This window comes from Saccopteryx bilineata, chromosome 4, assembly GCF_036850765.1.
Source record: "Saccopteryx bilineata isolate mSacBil1 chromosome 4, mSacBil1_pri_phased_curated, whole genome shotgun sequence".
NCBI classification, from domain to species: domain Eukaryota; kingdom Metazoa; phylum Chordata; class Mammalia; order Chiroptera; family Emballonuridae; genus Saccopteryx; species Saccopteryx bilineata.
The window spans coordinates 280,297,186-280,316,346 of record NC_089493.1 but is presented as its reverse complement, the minus strand read 5'-3'; the positions used below and the strand labels follow the sequence as shown (position 1 = coordinate 280,316,346).

Sequence of the window (19,161 nt, the reverse complement as noted above, 5' to 3'; positions counted from 1 at the left end):
AAAAGAGGTTAGTGCCCCTAACTAAATAGGTACCGCATATTTTCCAAATTCTTGTGGCACACTGGTTGATAATCGCTGACTTAGCTGTTTGTTTTTCCTTCCTTTCATTCAAGCTGGAAAGTTAATTTGTACTATCATTTTTATTTCTCTGAAGTTTTTTTTAAAATTCATTTTGACAGACAGCAGTCATGGTGGTCATCAGCTGTTGAAATATGTATCATTTAATATATGTTTTACCATTTGCTTTTGAGACTATTTGGGAAACATTTTCTTAAATTTAACCTATTAATCAATTTTGTGTGGAAGAACACACTTGGTAACCTTCTCCTCAACTGCTTTTACCTCACCCAATCAACAGGTTGTAAATTCAGACACTGTGACTTTGGATAGGAACCCAGAGTCGGCTAGTAGTACAACTGAAAGACAAACTTCTGTGAACTCTGAACCTTCTGACCTTTCAGAAAAAGCAAGTGAAAATACTGATTTGATACAGGATTATGATGAGGATGTCTGTGAAAGGTAGGCATTTCCATAAGAATGCATGAACTTATTTATCTAAATATATACTTGTAAACATATAACCTTTTGTCAGTTAAACATAGAATAGCTTAAAGCTTTACATTTTTTTTATTATGAAAAAATGGAATTGGTTCTCCAAAGCTTTTATTCTTGTTTTAACAGTACCAAACAGTGCTAAATAAAATTTTGAATTGGTTAGGTGCCAGGTATTGTGATGCTTTCCGATCAGCTGGAGCACTAATGGTTTCCAATTATACACATGGAAAAGTCAAGACCCTATGAAACAGAGGTTTAAAAAAATACACAGAGGATTAAGACTAGGGAAAAAGCGCCTAAAATTACACTTGTTGTAAGTAGTATCATGATAACTTCAAATTATAACGAATAGGTTACCATAAATTATTTGCATAATTGAGTCACAAAGCAACTGAGACAACTTATCGCTGATCTAGTCTAAAAGATTTGGGGCTTATAGCAAAGAAGTAGTATAGTCTAACAAAGAAACGTGATTGGTAATCCTAACCTGGATTGATTTTTCCAGGAGGTGGGGGTGCATCTTAATGAATCATTTTCTCTTCACTAGTGATTCTCAACAGGTTGAAGCTTTATAATATTTATTTATTCTTAATGTTTACATTAAAATGTCTGATGGTTTTATTTTTATATGTTGTTAAACCTCAAATAAAGGAATAATAAATATTATTACTGTTCTTGGGTGATTCAGGGTATGTATATAGGAAATCCAAAGGAATTTACAGATAAATTCTCAGAATTAATAAGATTTTAGCAAGATTGACAAACTCTGATATATAAGAAATCAATTGTATTCTTATATATATCAGATATAAACAGGAAATAAATTTATTTATTTTTTTGTATTTTTCTGAAGCTGGAAACGGGGAGGCAGTCAGACAGACTCCCGCATGCGCCCAACCGGGATCCACCCAGCACGCCCACCAGGGGGCGATGCTCTGCCCATCCGGGGCGTCACTCTGTCGTGACCAGAGCCACTCTAGTGCCTGGGGCAGAGGCCAAGGAGCCATCCCTAGCGCCTGGGCCATCTTTTGCTCCAATGGAGCCTCGGCTGTGGAAGGGGAAGAGAGAGACAGAGAGGAAGGAGAGGGGGAGGGGTGGAGAAGCAGATGGGCACTTCTCCTGTGTGCCCTGGCCAGGAATCGAACCCGGGACTTCCACACACCAGGCCGATGCTCTACCACCGAGCCAACTGGCCAGGGCAGAAATAAAATTTTTAAGGATTCCAATAACAGGCCCTGGCCAGTTGGCTCAGTGGTAGAACATCAGCTGATGTCTAAATGTCCCCAGTTCAATTCCTAGTCAAAGCACACAGGAGAAGTGCCCATCTGCTTCTCCACCACACCCCTTCCCCTTTCTCTCTCTCTCTCTCACTCTCTCTCACTTGCTCCTTGCCTCCCTTCCTCCTCTGCCTGTCCCCCTCCCCAACCACAGCCAAGGCTCAATTGATTTGAACAAGTTGGCCCTGGGCTCTGAGGATGGCTCTATGGCCTTTCCTTGGGCATTAAAAATAGCTTGGTTGAGGTCAGAGAAATGGCGCCATGAGGGGTGCTCCTTATATCTCCCCTTGAAATCTCAACAACTAAAAGCACAGAAAAAAATCTCAGGAGCACCTGAAATATACACACACCAGACAAAGGTATGATTGGGCGAAAAGTGGCTAAATATATAATCCACTCTGAAGGAAATATGATGGAGAAAGGAGTATTTTGCTTTCCTCACTGATCTGAGGAAGGAATGCTTTTGTCTGAAGCCGAGCAAAATGGAGGTCAGAGGCCAAGGGAAGAAGCTGGCTTAGGGTGGAAGATCAAACAGAAGAAAGACCATGCTAGCTCTGCCTGAGATCATGGACATGGGGTAAGCATGGGAGGCAGGCTCCAACAATGATTTCCAGTACAGGGTGCCCACGGGAGCCGGCATCCCAACGCCAGTAGCTTTGTGTGATCCCAGCTCCGTGATCCCAGGCAGTGTGCGAGTGGCTCCACCCGGCACCACTGGCATGGGTGCGTGTGTACATGGGCTGGAGGGCATAGCCCAAGATTATCAGTGATAGACATCTGCATGGGCTGTTGCCAGCACCTTTGTGCAGTCTCAGCTCCACCACCTGCACGGGACATGAGCAAACGCCGGGATCTCTGGGCCTAAGACTGTCCCGGCAGGACGCCTCTGCAGGCCTCCATTCCTGGCTCTGACTGAGGTCACAGGTGCTGTCCACCTAAGTGGGTGGGTGTCAGCCTCCATATGCACAGCTGAAGGTGTGGGGGCTGGGTGCACACGTGACTTGCTGCAGGCTACCAAACCATGTACAAGGAAGAAGCCTGTGGAGATTAAACACACAGAGCGGTGAGGCGTACTAGACATGCCCGGGGGCCCTTAGAATGGCACTTGATCTGCAATTGGCTCCCAGTCCACAGCATGCCGAGACATGCTAGACCTGTCTGCCAGCCCTTAGAAAGGCACTAGATCAGCAATTGGCTCCCATACCTGCCTGCTCTTGCTGGTGGCTCTGGTTGGCACAGCCTTACCCAGACCTGTGCTTTGAGCAGTATTGGAGGAAGGCCTGGCTGCTCTTAGAGCCTCTTGCTCTGCAAGCAGTGGCTGGGGCGAACCTCACAGCTAAGTCCCCAGGCTGCTAGCTCAGGTGGGAGATATGTGGGGAGAGGCTCCTAGAAAACTGAGTCTCCCATTGTCGGAGCCTCCAAGCGACACAACAGCAAACTTCTGCCCAAGAGCCCCACAGGGCAAAAGCCATCATACAGCGCCATCTGCTGGAAAAAAAGGAAGAAGCTACCTCTCAAAACAAGGAAAAAATTACATTTTTATAATTTTTTTTCCCATTTTGGTCATTTTATCTTCTTTCCTTTTTATTCTTTCCTATTCCTTTTAAACTTCATTATCTATAGTTGTTACATTTTTCATTCTTGTTTTCTATGAGGGTTTCATTTCAAAAACCTTTACTTTTTTTTTCTTTTTCTTTCATCCAATCGTCATTTATCAACAAATTATTATATTTTGGATTTATATTTTATTTGTGGCATTTTGCATTTCTTTTACTTCATTTTTTAACTCTTCTGTCATCTTTCTTCAGTTCAGTTCATCTACAGAGAACTCTTTGTTCTCTGTAGTTTTTGTTCCACTCATTATAGAATTTTTATTTTTTCACTGTATCTTTTCCATTTTTATTTTATTTTTAATTATCTCTTATTAGTGTTATTAACAACACCACTCTCAAATGCCATTAAGGAAAAAAAATCAAATATCATGGATAGAAAAGACAAAGATGTAGCTCAGATAAATGATGAAAAAATCTCTAGAAAAAAATTCCAACATTGTAAATTACAGAGAATTAAAAATTGAAGTCCTAAAAATACTCAGGAAAATACAAGAAAGCACAGAAAGGCAATTTAGAGAGTTCAAAAAACAATTTAATGAACTAAAAGAATACTCCACCAAGGAAATTGAAACTGTATAAAGGAACCAAACAGAGATGAAAAACTCAGTACATGAACTGAAAAACGAGATAACTTAGCTAATAAAACAGTCTGGATAGAGGAGAGAATTAGTGCCATAGAAGACAGGCAACAAGAGATATTACATAGAGAAGAGGAAGGAGACTCACAAATTTAAAAAAATGAGAAAGCCCTACAGGAATTGTCTGACTCCATCAGAAAGAGCAACATAAGAATAATGGGTATATCAGAAGGAGAAGAGAGAGAAAATGGAATGGAGAACATATCAAACAAATAATCGATGAGAAGTTCCCAAGCCTGTGGAAAGAATTAGAGCCTGGAATCTAAGAAGCGAACAGAACACTGAGTTATCTTAACCCAAACAGACCTACTCCAAGGCACATCATAATGAAATTATCACAAACCAATGACAAAAAAATCCTCAAAGCAGCCAGGGAAAGGAAGAATACAACATATAAAAAGGAAGGCCCATTAGACTATCATCAGATTTCTCAGCAGACTCTCCAAGCCAGAAGATAGTGGACCCCAATATTTAAAGTACTGAAAGAGAGGAACTTACAGCCAATAATACTATATCCATCAAAGCTATCCTTCCAATACAAAGGGGAAATAAAAACATTCACAGATATAGAAAAGATGAGGGGATTTATTACCAGAAAACCCCCACTTCAGGAAATACTAAAGGGGGTTATTCGACCAAATACAAAGAAAAGAACAAAATCACAAGTAAAAGCTCCAACAAGATCACAGTAAAAACAAGGTTAATCTATAACAACAAAAACAAAAAGGGAGACGACACAAATTAACAGGAACAAAGGGAGATGGGAGTGCAGAAGCACTCATGAGATAATGTACTACAATGAATAAGATATATATCCTTTTTATTACTTATGGTAACCACCCCTGAAAAAAAAAAACTACAGAAACACATGGCTTAAAAAAAGAAGGAACAGAGAAAAGAAGTATAGAATACAACCAAACAAAAACAGATGACAGAAAAACAAAAAAGAAGAATCAAACAAGATACAGAGCTATCAGAAGCAATATATAAGATGGCAGGAGGAAACCCTCAAGTGTCAGTAATTACATTTAATGTAAATGGATTGAACTCACCAATAAAAAGACATAGAGTAGCAGAGTGGATCAAAAAAGAAAATCGGAAAAAAAAAAAGAAAATCCAACTATATGCTGCCTTCAAGAAACACACCTAAGCTATAAGGATAAAAAATTCAAAGTGAAAGATTGGAAAACAATTCTCCAAGCAAATAATATCCAAAGAAAAGCAGGTGTAGCCATACTCATATTTAAGAATGCTGACTACAAGACAGCAAAGGTAATCAGAGATAAAGATGGTCATTTTATAATGATAAAGGGGGCACTGAATCAAGAAGACATAACACTTCTTAATATATATACACCAAACCAAGGAGCACCAAAGTACATAAGACATCTACTAACTGATCTAAATATATATATATATATATATATATATATATATATATAATCATACTTGGAGACCTCAATACACTGCTGACAGCATTAGATTGTTCATTCAAACAGAAGATCAATAAAGAAATATTGACTTTAAACAAAACACTATAACAATTGGATATGATAGACATCTACAGGACATTTCATCCCAAAACGCCAGAGTATACATTTTTCTCCAGTGTACATGGAACATTCTCAAGAATTGACCATATTTTGGGCCACAAAACTAACATCAACAAATTCAGAAAGACTGAAATTAAACCAAGCATATTCTTTGACCACAAAGCTTTGAAACTAGAATTCAATTGCAAAAAAGAAGTAAACAAATCCACAAAAATGTGGAAATTAAACAACATACTTATAAAAAGTGAGTGAGTCAAAGAAGAAATAATAGCAGAGATCAAAAGATATATACAGCCTGACCAGGCAGTGGTGCAGTGGATAGAGCGTCGGACTGGGATGCGGAGGACCCAGGTTCGAGACCCCTAGGTTGCCAGATTGAGCATGGGCTCATCTGGTTTGAGCAAAAGCTCACCAGCTTGGACCCAAGGTTGATAGCTAGAACAAGGGGTTATTCGGTCTGCTGAAGGCCCGTGGTCAAGGCACATATGAGAAAGCAATCAATGAACTAAGGTCTCGCAATGAAAAACTGATGATTGATGCTTCTCATCTCTCCCCCTTCCTGTCTGTCTGTCTCTGACTCTCTCTCTGTCCCTGTTAAAAAAAAAAAAGATATATACAGACAAATGAAAATGACAATATGACATATCAGGATCTCTGGAATGCAGCAAAAGCAATAATAAGAAGGAAGTTCATATCACTACAGGCTTATATGAACAAATAAGAGAGAACCCAAATAAACAACTTAACATTACATTTTAAGGAACTAGAAAAAGAACAATGGTAACCCACAACCAGCAGAAGAAAGGAAATAATAAAAATAAGAGCAGAAATAAATGAAATAGAGAAAAGAAAAACTAGAGAAAAAATCAATAAAACAAGGAGCTGATTCTTTGAAAAGATCAACAAAATTGACAAACCCTTGGCAAGACTCACTAAGGAAAAAAGAGAAAGGACTCATAAACAAAATCCAAAATGAAAAAGGAGAAATCACGACAGATATCATAGATATACAAAGAATTGTTGTAGAATACTATGAAAAACTATACGCTACCAAATTTAACAATCTAGAAGAAACGGATAAATTCCTAGAACAATACAATCTTCCTAGACTGGGTAACAAAAAGTAGATAGCCTAAACAGATACATAAGCAGGGAAGAAATAAAAACAACTATCAAAAACCTCCCAAAAAACAGAAGTCTGGGGCCAGACAGCTATATTAGTAAATTCTATCAAATATTCAAAGAAGATTTTGTTCCTATTCTACTCAAAGTCTTCCAAAAAATTGAAGAAGCAATACTTCCAAACACATTTTATGAGGCCAACATAACCCTCATACCAAAACCTGGCAAGGACAACACACAAAAAAAGAAAACTACAGATGAATATCTCTAATGAATACAGATGCTAAAATCCTAAACAAAATACTAGCAAATCGAATACAACAACATATTAAAAAAATCATACATCATGATCAAGTGGGATTCATCCCAGAATCACAGGGATGGTTCAACATACATAAAACAGTTAACGTAACACACCATATCAACAAAACAAAGAACAGAAAACATATGATCCTATCAATAGATGCAGAAAAGGCATTTGATAAAATACAACATCATTTTATGTTTAAAACTCTCAACAAAATAGGTAGAGAAGAAAAATATCTCAACATAATAAAGGCCATTTATGACAAACTATCAGCTAACATCATATTAAATGGCAAAAAAACTGAAAGCTTTTCCTCTAAAATCAGTAACAAGACAAGGCTGCCCACTCTCTTCACTCTTATTCAACGTAGTGCTGGAAATTCTAGCCAGAGCAACCAGACAAGAGAAAGAAAGAAAAGGCATTCATATTGGGGGGAAAGTAAAGGTTTCACTTTTTGCAGATGATATGATCTTGTACATCGAAAACCCCAAAGACTCCACAAAAAGACTATTAAAAACAATAAACCAATACAGTTAGGTCACAGGATACAAAATTAATATACAAAAGTCTATTGCCTTCTTATATGCCAATGAAACTTCAGAAAATGAACTCAAAAAAATAATCCCTTTTATGATTGCAACAAGAAAAAATAACTAGAAATAAACATAAAGAATGTAAAGGACATATAATGAAAACTACAAAGCATTGTTAAGAGAAATTTAAAAAGATACAATGAAATGAAAAAATATTCTTTGTTCTTAGATAGGAAGAATAAATATAGTTAAAATGACCATATTACCTAAAGAAATATACAAATGTAATGCAATTCCCATCAAAATTCCAGCGTCACTTTTTAAAGAAATGGAACAAAAAATCACTAGGTTTATATGGAACTATAAAAAACCCTGAATAGCCAAAGTAATCCTAAGGAGAAAGAATGAAGCTGGGGGCATTACAATACCTGACTTCAAATTATATTATAGAGCTATGACAATCAAAACAGCATGGTATTGGCAGAAAAACACTCAGACCAATGGAACGGAATAGAGAGCACAGAAATAAAACCACATATATATGGTCAAATCATCTTTGATAAAGGAGCCAAAAACACACAATGGAGAAAAGAAAACTTCTTCAATAAATGGTGCTGGGAAAACTGGAGAGCCACATGCAAAAGAATGAAACTCAACTACAGTTTGTCCCCTTGAACCGAAATTCATTCAAAATGGATCAAAGACCTAAATATAAGATCTGAAACAATAAATTACATAGAGGAAAACATAAGTAGTAAATTCATGGACCTTGGCCATAAAGAACATTTTATGAATTTGACTCCAAAGGCAAGGGAAGTGAAGGTAAAGTTAAATGAATGGGACTACATCAGACTATAAAGCTTTACACAGCAAAAGAAACTGATAACAAAACAGTCAACAAAAGGGGAGATGATATTTTCAAACAATAGCTCAGATAAGGGCCTAATATTCAAAATATATAAAGAACTCAAAAAATTCAACAGCAAGCAAGCAAATAGTCCAATAAAAAATGGGAAGAGGACATGAACAGACACTTCTCCCAGGAAGAAATACAAATGACCAAAAGGTGCTCATCTTCACTAGCTGTTGGAGAAATGCAAATCAAAACTGCAATGAGATACCACCTCATACCTGTTAGATTAGCTATTATCAACAAGACAATAACAAGTGTTGGACAGGCTTTGGAGAAAAAGGAACCCTCATTCACTGTTGGTGGGAATGTAAAGTAGTACAACCATTATGGAAGTATGGTGGTTCCTCAAAAAATTAAGAATAGAACTATCATATGACCCAGCAATTCCTCTACTGGGTATATACCCCCAAAACTCAAAAACATTGGTACGTAAATACACATTCAGCCCCATGTTCATCACTGCATTGTTCACAGTGGCCAAAACATGGAAACAACCAAAGAGTCCCTTCAATAGATGATTGGATAAAGTAGATGTGGTACATGTATACTATGGAATACTACTCAGCCATAAGAAATGATGGCATAGGATCATTTATGACAACATGGATGGACCTTGATAATATTATACTGAGTGAAATAAGTAAATCAGAAAAAACTAAGAACTGTATGATTCCATACATAGATGGGACACAAAATTGAGACTCATGGACATAGATAAGAGTGCAGTGGTGCCCTGGCCGGTTGGCTCAGCGGTAGAGCGTGGGCCTGGCGTGCAGGGGACCCGGGTTCGATTCCCAGCCAGGGCACATAGGAGAAGCGCCCATTTGCTTCTTCACCCCCCCCCTTCCTCTCTGTCTCTCTCTTCCCCTCCCGCAGCCAAGGCTCCATTGGAGCAAAGATGGCCCGGGCACTGGGGATGGCTCCTTGGCCTCTGCCCCAGGCGCTAGAGTGGCTCTGGTCGCGGCAGAGCGACGCCCCCTGGTGGGCAGAGCGTTGCGCCCCTGGTGGGCGTGCCAGGTGGATCCCGGTCAGGCGCATGCGGGAGTCTGTCTGACTGTCTCTCCCCGTTTCCAGCTTCAGAAAAAAAAAAAGTGCAGTGGTTACCAGTAGGGAAAGAAAGGGAAGAGAGGAAGGGAGTGGGAAGAGGAGAGGAGCATAAAGAAAACCAAATAAAAGGGGATGGAGGGCAATTTGACTTTGGGTGATAAGTATACAACATAATCAAATGTCAAAATGATCTGGAGATGTTTTCTCTAAATATATGTACGCTGATTTATCAATGCCACCCCATTAAAATTAATTGTCTAAATAAAATTAAAATTAAAATATAGCTTGGTTGCCAGGCAACAGATCTGTGGCCCCAGATGGTCAGAGTATCACCTCTTAGGGAGCTTGCTGGGTGGATCCTGGTCAGGGCGCATGCAAGGGAATCTATCTCTCTGCCTCCGGCTTCTCAATTAAAAAAAAAGAAATTCCAAAAACACCAAACATATAAAGTAACTAGGAATATATTTTAAAAAATATATAGTAACTAAAGAAAATTTTAAAACTTTGAGAGTTGTTAAAGAATAAAATAGAGAAATTTAGTGTGTTTTGTGATTTGGACAATGCAGTATTAAAATGGTTTTACTTTTATTTAAATTATTTTATAGAGTACCATTTTAATCAGTTTTTCAGTGTGTAATTTTATGAAACTTAACAAGTTGATTTGATTCTAAAATGTATATATAAATACAGTAGTTAAGAGGTCAAGATTTCCTTAAGTAGAGAAACCAAATGGAAGGAATTTTACATCAGATGTCAGAACATTACAAAATTGCAATACAGTAATTAGGATAATGTTATATTGGCAAGTATAGGATAATGTGATAATTGCTAAGTAGAGCAGTGTAGCAGAGTCCAGAAACTTATATGTATATGTATATGTGATATGTGATGGAGATTGGCAGATCTTTTGGGAAATGATTGGCTTTCAGTAAGTGGTGATGTCAGGCTATACATAAAAATCAATCTCATGGACTAAAGGAAAATTAGAGAGCTTTTAGATGGTAATATAGAATGTCTTCATGAACTTAAGATAAGGAAGATTTCTTAAGACACAAAGACCCTCACTATAAAAGAAAAACAATCGATTTTACCACATTAAAATTAGAAACTTCTTTTCTCAAAAGGCACAATCAAGTGGGAGGAGATACTCGCAACACATATAACCTGTAGAGGACTGGTACCTAGAATACATATAAAGGACTTCAACAGATTAATAGATAGTACAAAAGAAAAATGGGGGGAAAAACTTGTACATCTACTTCACAAAAGATGAATTCTAAACGGCCAATAAGCATATGAAAAGGTGCTCATCTTCATTGGTCATCAGGGAAATACAGATTAAAACCACAGTGAGATACCTTATATCAGGCAAGGAAAACTAAACCATTTTAAGATCTGACAATACCAAGTATTGGTGAGGTTTTGCAATAAAGGGAATTGGTTTTAATATTTTGTTGATGGGTGAGTAAATTAGTATAGTATTTTAGAAAAAAAAAGTGGCATTGTCCAGAAATATTGAAGATCTGAATATTCTTTGACCTAGTATTCCCATCCCTTGATATATGCCCTAGAGGCATGTACACATGTATAGGAATGTTTATTAGCAGCATTTTCCATAATAGCCAAAAACTGGAAGGAAAAAATGTCCACCTACAGTTGAAAAGAAAAATAAATTACAGTAAGTCCATACAGTGGGATTCTTATATTAATGAAAATGAAAGAACTATAGTCATATGGAAAAGTATGTTACTCTCACAAAACATTGAAAAGCAGACACAAAAGAATGGTATGATTCCTTTCAAATGAAGTTGAAAAATAGAATATATATACATATATATATATATATAACTTAGGAATTCAGAGAATAAAACAAAAATAATACCACAAATGTTGTTTTTGGAGATGTATGATATACGGTAGAGGCACAGAGATTTCTGAAGTGCTGATAATTTAAAATGTTTATACCTGAGTGATGGCTATCTGGACACTAGTTTTATTTTAAACTGAACATGTATTTTTAATTCAATTTGAAAATAATTATTAATTAGAAAATTTAGATTAGTATTTATGTTTATATAATCTTACTGATATATGTGAATTCATAACCACAGTCTTACTACTTGTTTTCTATTTGTCCCATCTATTTTATGGTCCTCTTCACCTATACAGTGATCCCTCATGTATTGCAGGAATTAGGTTCCAGAACCCCCTGCGATAGGCAAAAATCCGTGAAGTAGAAACCTTATATTTATTATATTATATATATTTTAAGGCTTTACAAACCCTCCCCACACTTATCTTTCCCACACTTTTTATATTGTTTTCAATTTTTTAGGCTAGAAAATGCTTATATTATTGCAAAAGTAATTAAATAATAAATATATAAAAATACCTATATACCACAAAATTCTGCAATATAGCAAAAAATCCAAGATACAAAATTAGATATATACAATTTAAAAATCCACAATGCAGTGAGACCGTGAAAAGTGAACCACAGTATGACGAGGGATGACTGTATGTGTCTTTCTCTTTTTATTTTAGAATTCTTGTGGATCTTTTTGTTTTCTTTTCCTCATTATCTTGTTATCTTTCATTGTTCCTTTAGAAGTTATCCTAAAGATCATGAAATGATTTCTTGATTCTAATATTACAGTCTAATATGAATTGCTACTTTTACTATTTTGTAGGCAATGCTTGACTTTAACTCCTTTTTTTTTTTTTTTTTTTTTTTTTGTATTTTTCTGAAGCTGGAAACAGGGAGGCAGTCAGACTCCCACATGCACCCGACCGGGATCCACCTGGCACTCCCACCAGGGGGCAATGCTCTGCCCATCTGGGGCATCGCTCTGTTGCAACCAGAGCCATTCTAGCGCCTGAGGAAGAGGCCACAGAGCCATCCTCAGTGCCTGGGCCATCCTTGCTCCAATGGAGCCTTGGCTGTGGGAGAGAAAGAGAGAGACAGAGAGGAAGGAGAGGGGGAGGGGTGGAGAAGCAGATGGGCGCTTCTCCTGTGTGTGTGCCCTGACCAGGAATCAAACCCGGGACTCCTGCACGCCAGGCCAACGCTCTACCACCGAGCCAACCGGCTAGGGCCTAACTCCATTTTTTGCCTCTCATCTTTTGTGTTTCTATGCATTTTAAATCTCACAAAATAATATTACTATTTTGTACATTCATTATTCACTTAATGTTACCCAATAATTACCCTTTCTATTGTTCTTCATTTCTTTCTGTGTTTTCATCTGGGATAATTTTGCTTCTTTCTGAAGAACTCCATCATTTCTTTTTTATAGTTCTTTTCAGGATAAATTCTGTCAGTTTTCATTTGTCTAAAATACTTTCATTGTGTCTTTAGTTTTACAGGATATTTTATCATGGGTATTAAATTGTAGGTTGACAGTTTTTTATTCCCAGCACATTCACAATGTCATTATATTGTCTTCTGACTTCTATTATTTCTGTTAAAAAGTTAGGCACCAGTTGCTTCTTTGAAGATCATGTTTATATTATTAGCTGCTTTTAAAATATTCTACTTACTGTATTTTTTTGCACCATAAGAAGCACTTGCCACCCAAAAAAGTGGAGGAAGAAATGCCCGTGCATCTTATGGAATGAAAAAATTATATTTTATTAAATATTTTAACAAAACCATTTGGTTCAGAATATTTTTTTTCTTATTTTCCTCCTTAAAACCCTACGTGTATCTTATGGTCAGTTGCATCTTATGGAGCAAAAAATATGGTTATCTTTGGTTTTCATCAGTAGGATGCTAGTTGTGGGGTATTTTGCCTTTTTTTTTTTTTTTTTTTTTTTTTGTATTTCTGAAGCTAGAAACAGGGAGAGACAGACAGACTCCTGCATGCACCCGACCGAGATCCACCCGGCATGCCCACCAGGGGCGACGCTCTGCCCACCAGGGGGCGATGCTCTGCCCCTCCGGGGCGTCGCTCTGCCATGACCAGAGCCACTCTAGCGCCTGGGGGAGAGGCCAAGGAGTCATCCCCAGCGCCCGGGCCATCTTTGCTCCAATGGAGCCTTGGTTGCGGGAGGGGAAGAGAGAGACAGAGAGGAAGGAGGGGGTGGGGGGTGGAGAAGCAAATGGGCGCTTCTCCTATGTGCCCTGGCTGGGAATCGAACCCGGGTCCCCGCACGCCAGGCCAACGCTCTACCGCTGAGCCAACCGGCCAGGGCCGGTATTTTGCTTTTTAATTTGTCTTGATTTGGACTTCTAGTCCTTGATTCTGTGTCTTGATATCTTTCATCATTGGAAATTTCTTAGCCATTATCTCTTCAGATCATGCTTCTGCACTATTCTATCTTTTCTCCTGTTATGATAGTCTAATTACATGCTTCTCTGTATGCTCCATCTTTTCTGTTCTCCATGCTACAGTCTGGATATTTTCTAGTAATCTCTTTTCCAGGGCATTAATCCTCTCTTCAGCTAGATTCAAATGGCTATTAAGCCCAGTATTGAGTTCCTTTCTTTTTTTTTTTTAATAGTTGCTTCTTGATATGCCTTGATCCAGCAAGCCCAGGGTTTTGAACTGTCAACCTCAGAGTTCTAGGTCAACACTCTATCCATTGTGCCACCACAGGTTAGACTTTGTATTGAGTTCTTAATTTCAGTTTGTTTAATTTTCAGTTCTCCCCTTTACATTGGCTTCTTTTCTATACATTCAAGCTCTCTGGTGAAATTCTTCATTTTTGTCATCCATGTGTCAAATATTTTGTTATTTTCTGATCCATTTCTTAAGACTCTTTGTATGTGAGTTTCTTTGAGCTTTATTTCTATTTGCTATATTTTTATCTTTCTCCTCTTTCCTGCTAATTTTTTACTTGAATCTTGGACATTGTGTATTGAAACTTTTAGAGGCTCTAAATCAGGGGTAGTCAACCTTTTTATACCTACCACCCACTTTTGTATCTCTGTTAGTAGTAAAATTTTCTAACCGCCCACCAGTTCCACAGTAATGGTGATTTATAAAGTAGGGAAGTAACTTTATAAAATTTATAAAGCAGAGTTACAGCAAGTTAAAGCATATAATAATAATTACTTACCAAGTACTTTATGTCGGATTTTCGCTAAGTTTGGCAGAATAAATCTTTATGAAACAACTTACTATAGTTAAATCTATCTTTTTATTTATACTTTGGTTGCTCCGCTACCAGCCATGATGAAAGCTAGAACACCCACTAATGGGCGGTAGGGACTAGGTTGACTACCACTGCTCTAAATGATGTCCACTAGAGTAAGTTCACCCCATACACTGGCAGTTAGCAGAAAGAAGGAAACAGCCTCTGTTAATGGTTTTTAAATATGCCTAAATAAGTTTTTGATACTCTTCCCTTTAAAAAGATGGAATTTAATTCCCTTTCTTGGGCTATACTTACTGATAGCAGATAAAACATAATAAAAGTGATAGTGGTAATTGTAACATAGAATTTATCATAACTTCCTTGCTTTCTCTTGGATCAGTTGCTCTGGGGCAAAGTAATTGCCATGATATCATGGCAACAAGCATAGGTTTCTTGAGGCCATCAAGCAACCTTTGCAGAGTCCCACATGGTGAGGCACCCTGCCAACAGCCATGCGAGTAATCTATTTTGAAAGCAAAACCTCCAACCCTGGTCCTGCCCTTTCATGACTGCAGCCCCTTCCAAGTCAACATCCTAAGTACAACTCATGAGAGATCCTGAGCCAAAACCCTCAACTGTACTGCTTCCTACTTCTTTACCCCACAGAAACCAAGAGACAATAAATGTTTATTTCTTTAAGCCACTATTTTTTGGAATAAATTGTTCTGTAGCAGTAGATAAATTATACACATTTCAATCCAGTAGGGAATTGAGCAGAACTGAGGCTGATCTGCACAGTCTTTATAAGATTCAGTCTATTCTGATTTCTCTTCATTCCTATTGTGTAGCCCTTCAAGAGTTCAACTGAGAAGCCTGGGGTGTTTCCTGTTGTTCTCTGCCTATTGCTTTTCATGTGTTACAATTGTTTTTTTAATTTTTAGAGAGAGTCAGGGAGAGAGAGAGAGAGAGACAGGAACATTGAACTGTTCTGCTATGTGCCCTGTCTGGGGATCAAACTGGCAACCTCTGTACTTCAGGACGATACTCCAACCAACCAAGCTATCTGGCCAGGACTTAATTTTTTTATTACTTTTTTATTGAATGACTTTTTTATAGAGATAGAGGAAGGGAGAGAGAGGGCAGGGAGAAGGAAAGCATTCATTGGTTGCTTCCTGTTTGTGCCCTGACTGGGGATCAAACCTGCAACCTTGTTTTTCAGGGTGATGGTCTTAACTGACTGAGCCAGCTGGCCAGGGCCTTGTATTCCAATTTTTATCTTCCCAGTACAGTTTGCTGTGATTTCAGCTACTCTTTCCTTGGCTTCTTAGTTTTCCTGAATGACTTGACAAATGCCTTAAGAGGAACACTAGTGGCAAGTATCTAGTCTACTTCTCTATACTCTCCTCTTCCTCTCTGGGATCTTAGTTCCTTAGGTCCTGGCTTCCACCACAGCTTTCTAATCTCTTGAAATACTTTAATTTTTTCTTTCTTAGAAATTTTAATATTGCTTCTCAAATTATTCAGATTGGTGAGGGGTAACTACATCATAGCAATTTTACATAGCAATATATGTAATTTTCTATACATATAATTTATTTTTAAAATTCAGAAAATACTTAAGAAATAAAGAAACTTAATAAAAAAGAAATGAAACTTGGTTCCCCTTATTATAAATCCAGAGAAAGTCAGATTTAATTTTTTTTGTCTGAGAGCCCAAGTATTGTAGGAATTAGTGCTGTTACTTTGTATGTATAATAATGGTTGGATTTAGAAGCTTAGCATTTTTATTTTTAGTATGTGAAAGGCAGTAACAGCTGAGCTGAAGAAGCTCATAGAAGAGAAGCTTATGGACCAGAATACATATTTGATAAAGAAGGAACTTGTTTAGAGAAGAAAATATCTTTAAGTGTAGTCGTTTCCAAAGATGAAAAGTAAGTGTCAAGGTCCAAGGCACCCAAGAACAGACCACTTCACCAATGTTGAGTGAATATTAATATTGTCTAAAAATTAAGTCTTACATTGAATTTCACATGAAGAAAGGGGGAAAAAAGCAATTACCAGCCACAATATTTGAAGAAATTTCCTACTGTTTGGCATATGTTCTTTCCTATTTATTCTTTAACAATATTTATTTAATCTTAATAAACTTATTCCTCTTTTACAGTTGAGCAATCCAAAGCAGTTTCTTGCCCCAAAACACTCATATTAAATGGAAGAGCCAGGATTTAGACATTTAAGACCAAGGCAATTTTGTCTCCAGAACCCAGGTTCCTTTTTTGTTTTAAGCGAGAGATAGAGACAGGAAGGGAAAGAGATGAGAAGCTTCAACTCATAGTTGCATCACTTTCGTTGTTCATTGATTGCTATTCATAGTGCCTTGACAGTTGGGGGGGTGGGGCTCAAGCTGAGCCATTGATCCCTTGCTCAAGCCAGCAACCTCAGGGTTTTGAACCTAGGACCTCAGTGTCCCAGGTTGATGCTCAATCCACTGCGCCATCACTGGTCTGGCAGAACCATATTCTTAAAAGTACTATATTTTTATAATGTTACCTGGAGAATTTTAATTACTACTTTTAGATACAGAAATTTTTCTCCAAGGTAAGATGCAAGTAGAAAACATGTTAAATGCATCCAGACAACCTTGAAAACCATTATTGTCCTTAGTTTTCCTCCAAGGTATAGTTCATTTAAAAAAGAACCGTCATGCCTGGCCTATGGTTACACAGTGGGTAGAGCATTGACCTGGAATGCTGAAATCATCAGTTTGAAAACCTGGGCTTGCCCAGTCAAGGCACATACAGCAAGCAATCAGTACAACTAAGGTGAAGCAACTATGAATTGATACTTCTCATTCCCCCTACCTCCTCTTTCTATAAAATGAATAAATTTAAAAATCTAAAATAGAAAAAGAAAGGCATCATTGGCAGCGGTCAGTGGAGGAACAGTTTCATGAAAGTTACATATCATGGAATTCTTATTAAATAGCATATTTATAGATAGACTCCTCAGGATAAAGATTGACAGCTTTAATCACACACACAGTTAATGTTAATATAGAATACCTACTGGAAGCTACACAAACTAAGTGGATAGTTTCTTGAATTTTGACAAAGCCAAATGCATTGTGAACTATCACCAAGAACAAAAACAATACCCAACAGCATCCAGTCTGATTATGCAGTATTCCCAGTCAGCATTCCCACTCCTACCACACCACCCTAAGTCACCACTAGTCTAAATTTTAACACAAGTTGTTTGTTTGCTTTTTGCTTTTATGTAAATGTAATCAGACTCAGTGAACTGTTTGAGCTTTGTTTTGTTTTGTTTTTTAAGCAACAGAGAGAGACAGGAATAGACAGGAAGGGAGAGAGATGGGAAGCATCAGCTCATAGTTGCGGCTCCTTAGTTGTTCATTGATTTCTTTTTCATACGTGCCTTGACTGGGGGCTCCAGCCAAGTCAGTGACCCCTTGCTCAAGTCAGTGATCTTGGACTTCAAGCCAGCGACCTTTGGACTCAAGCCCTCAACCATAAGGTCATGTCTATGATCCCAAACTCAAGCCAGTGACCCCATTCTCAAGTCTGATGAGCCCACATTCAAGCTGGTGACCTCCAGGTTTCAAACCTGGGTCCTCAGCATCCCAAGCCAACACTCTATCCACTGCGCCACCACCTGATCAAGCAGTATCTTCCTTCTTTTGCCCAACATTATGTGTTGTGAAATTCATCTAGGCTGTTGCTTAGCAGTAATAATTTGTTCATTGTCATTGCTATATAATGTTCATCATACGAATATACCACAATTTACTCAGTCACAATTGTTGATTGGTATCTGGATTTTCAGATGGGGGAAATTATGAATAGTGCTGCTATGAACATTCCTTTATATGTCTTTTGGTGAATGTACTTATATACATTCCTGTTGGACATTTGCCTCGAAATAGAATTGGTAGGCCATAGGGTATGTGTACTTTCAGGTTTAAGAGATACTGCCAAATACTTTACCAAAGAAATTGTACCATTTCATTTCCACTGAAAGTACATAAGGTTTTTGTTACTCTGTACTTTTGCCAACACTTGGTATTATATGCCTATTTCATTGTACCCACACTGGCATGTTTATAACATCATATATTGGTTTTAATTTGTATTTCCTTCTAATAAAATTAAACATTTTTTTAGCCATTTTGATACCTTCTTTTATAGTTTCTTTAAGATTTTTGCATGTTTTTCTTTTGAGTTGCGTTTCCCATTTTTTTCCAGATACATTTACTATATATATATATATATATATATATATATATATATATATATTTTTCCACCCCAAATGTTTCTACTTACATAACAATGTCTTTATATAAATTGACCCTTTTTACTTCCAATGGTCATTTTCATAGATTCTACTTTTCTAATGAAAGTTCCATTTCTTTTAACTGTGTTCTCTATCTTTTCTCAATATTCTTACAACTATTATAGTTTACTGCCATCATTTTATAACTCCACTATCTGAATTGTCTATTCATCT

The 19,161-nt window shown here is 37.4% G+C and overlaps 1 protein-coding gene across 1 annotated transcript in view; it reads left to right on the top strand.

Moving 5' to 3' along the window:
* Window positions 1-19,161, top strand: part of ATF7IP2 (activating transcription factor 7 interacting protein 2) — a 76,306-nt gene that overhangs the window by 32,063 nt on the left and 25,082 nt on the right. The window contains exon 6 of the mRNA XM_066278252.1: window positions 359-519. Coding sequence (XP_066134349.1) covers window positions 359-519 — 161 coding nt within the window. The remainder of the gene's footprint in view (window positions 1-358; window positions 520-19,161) is intronic.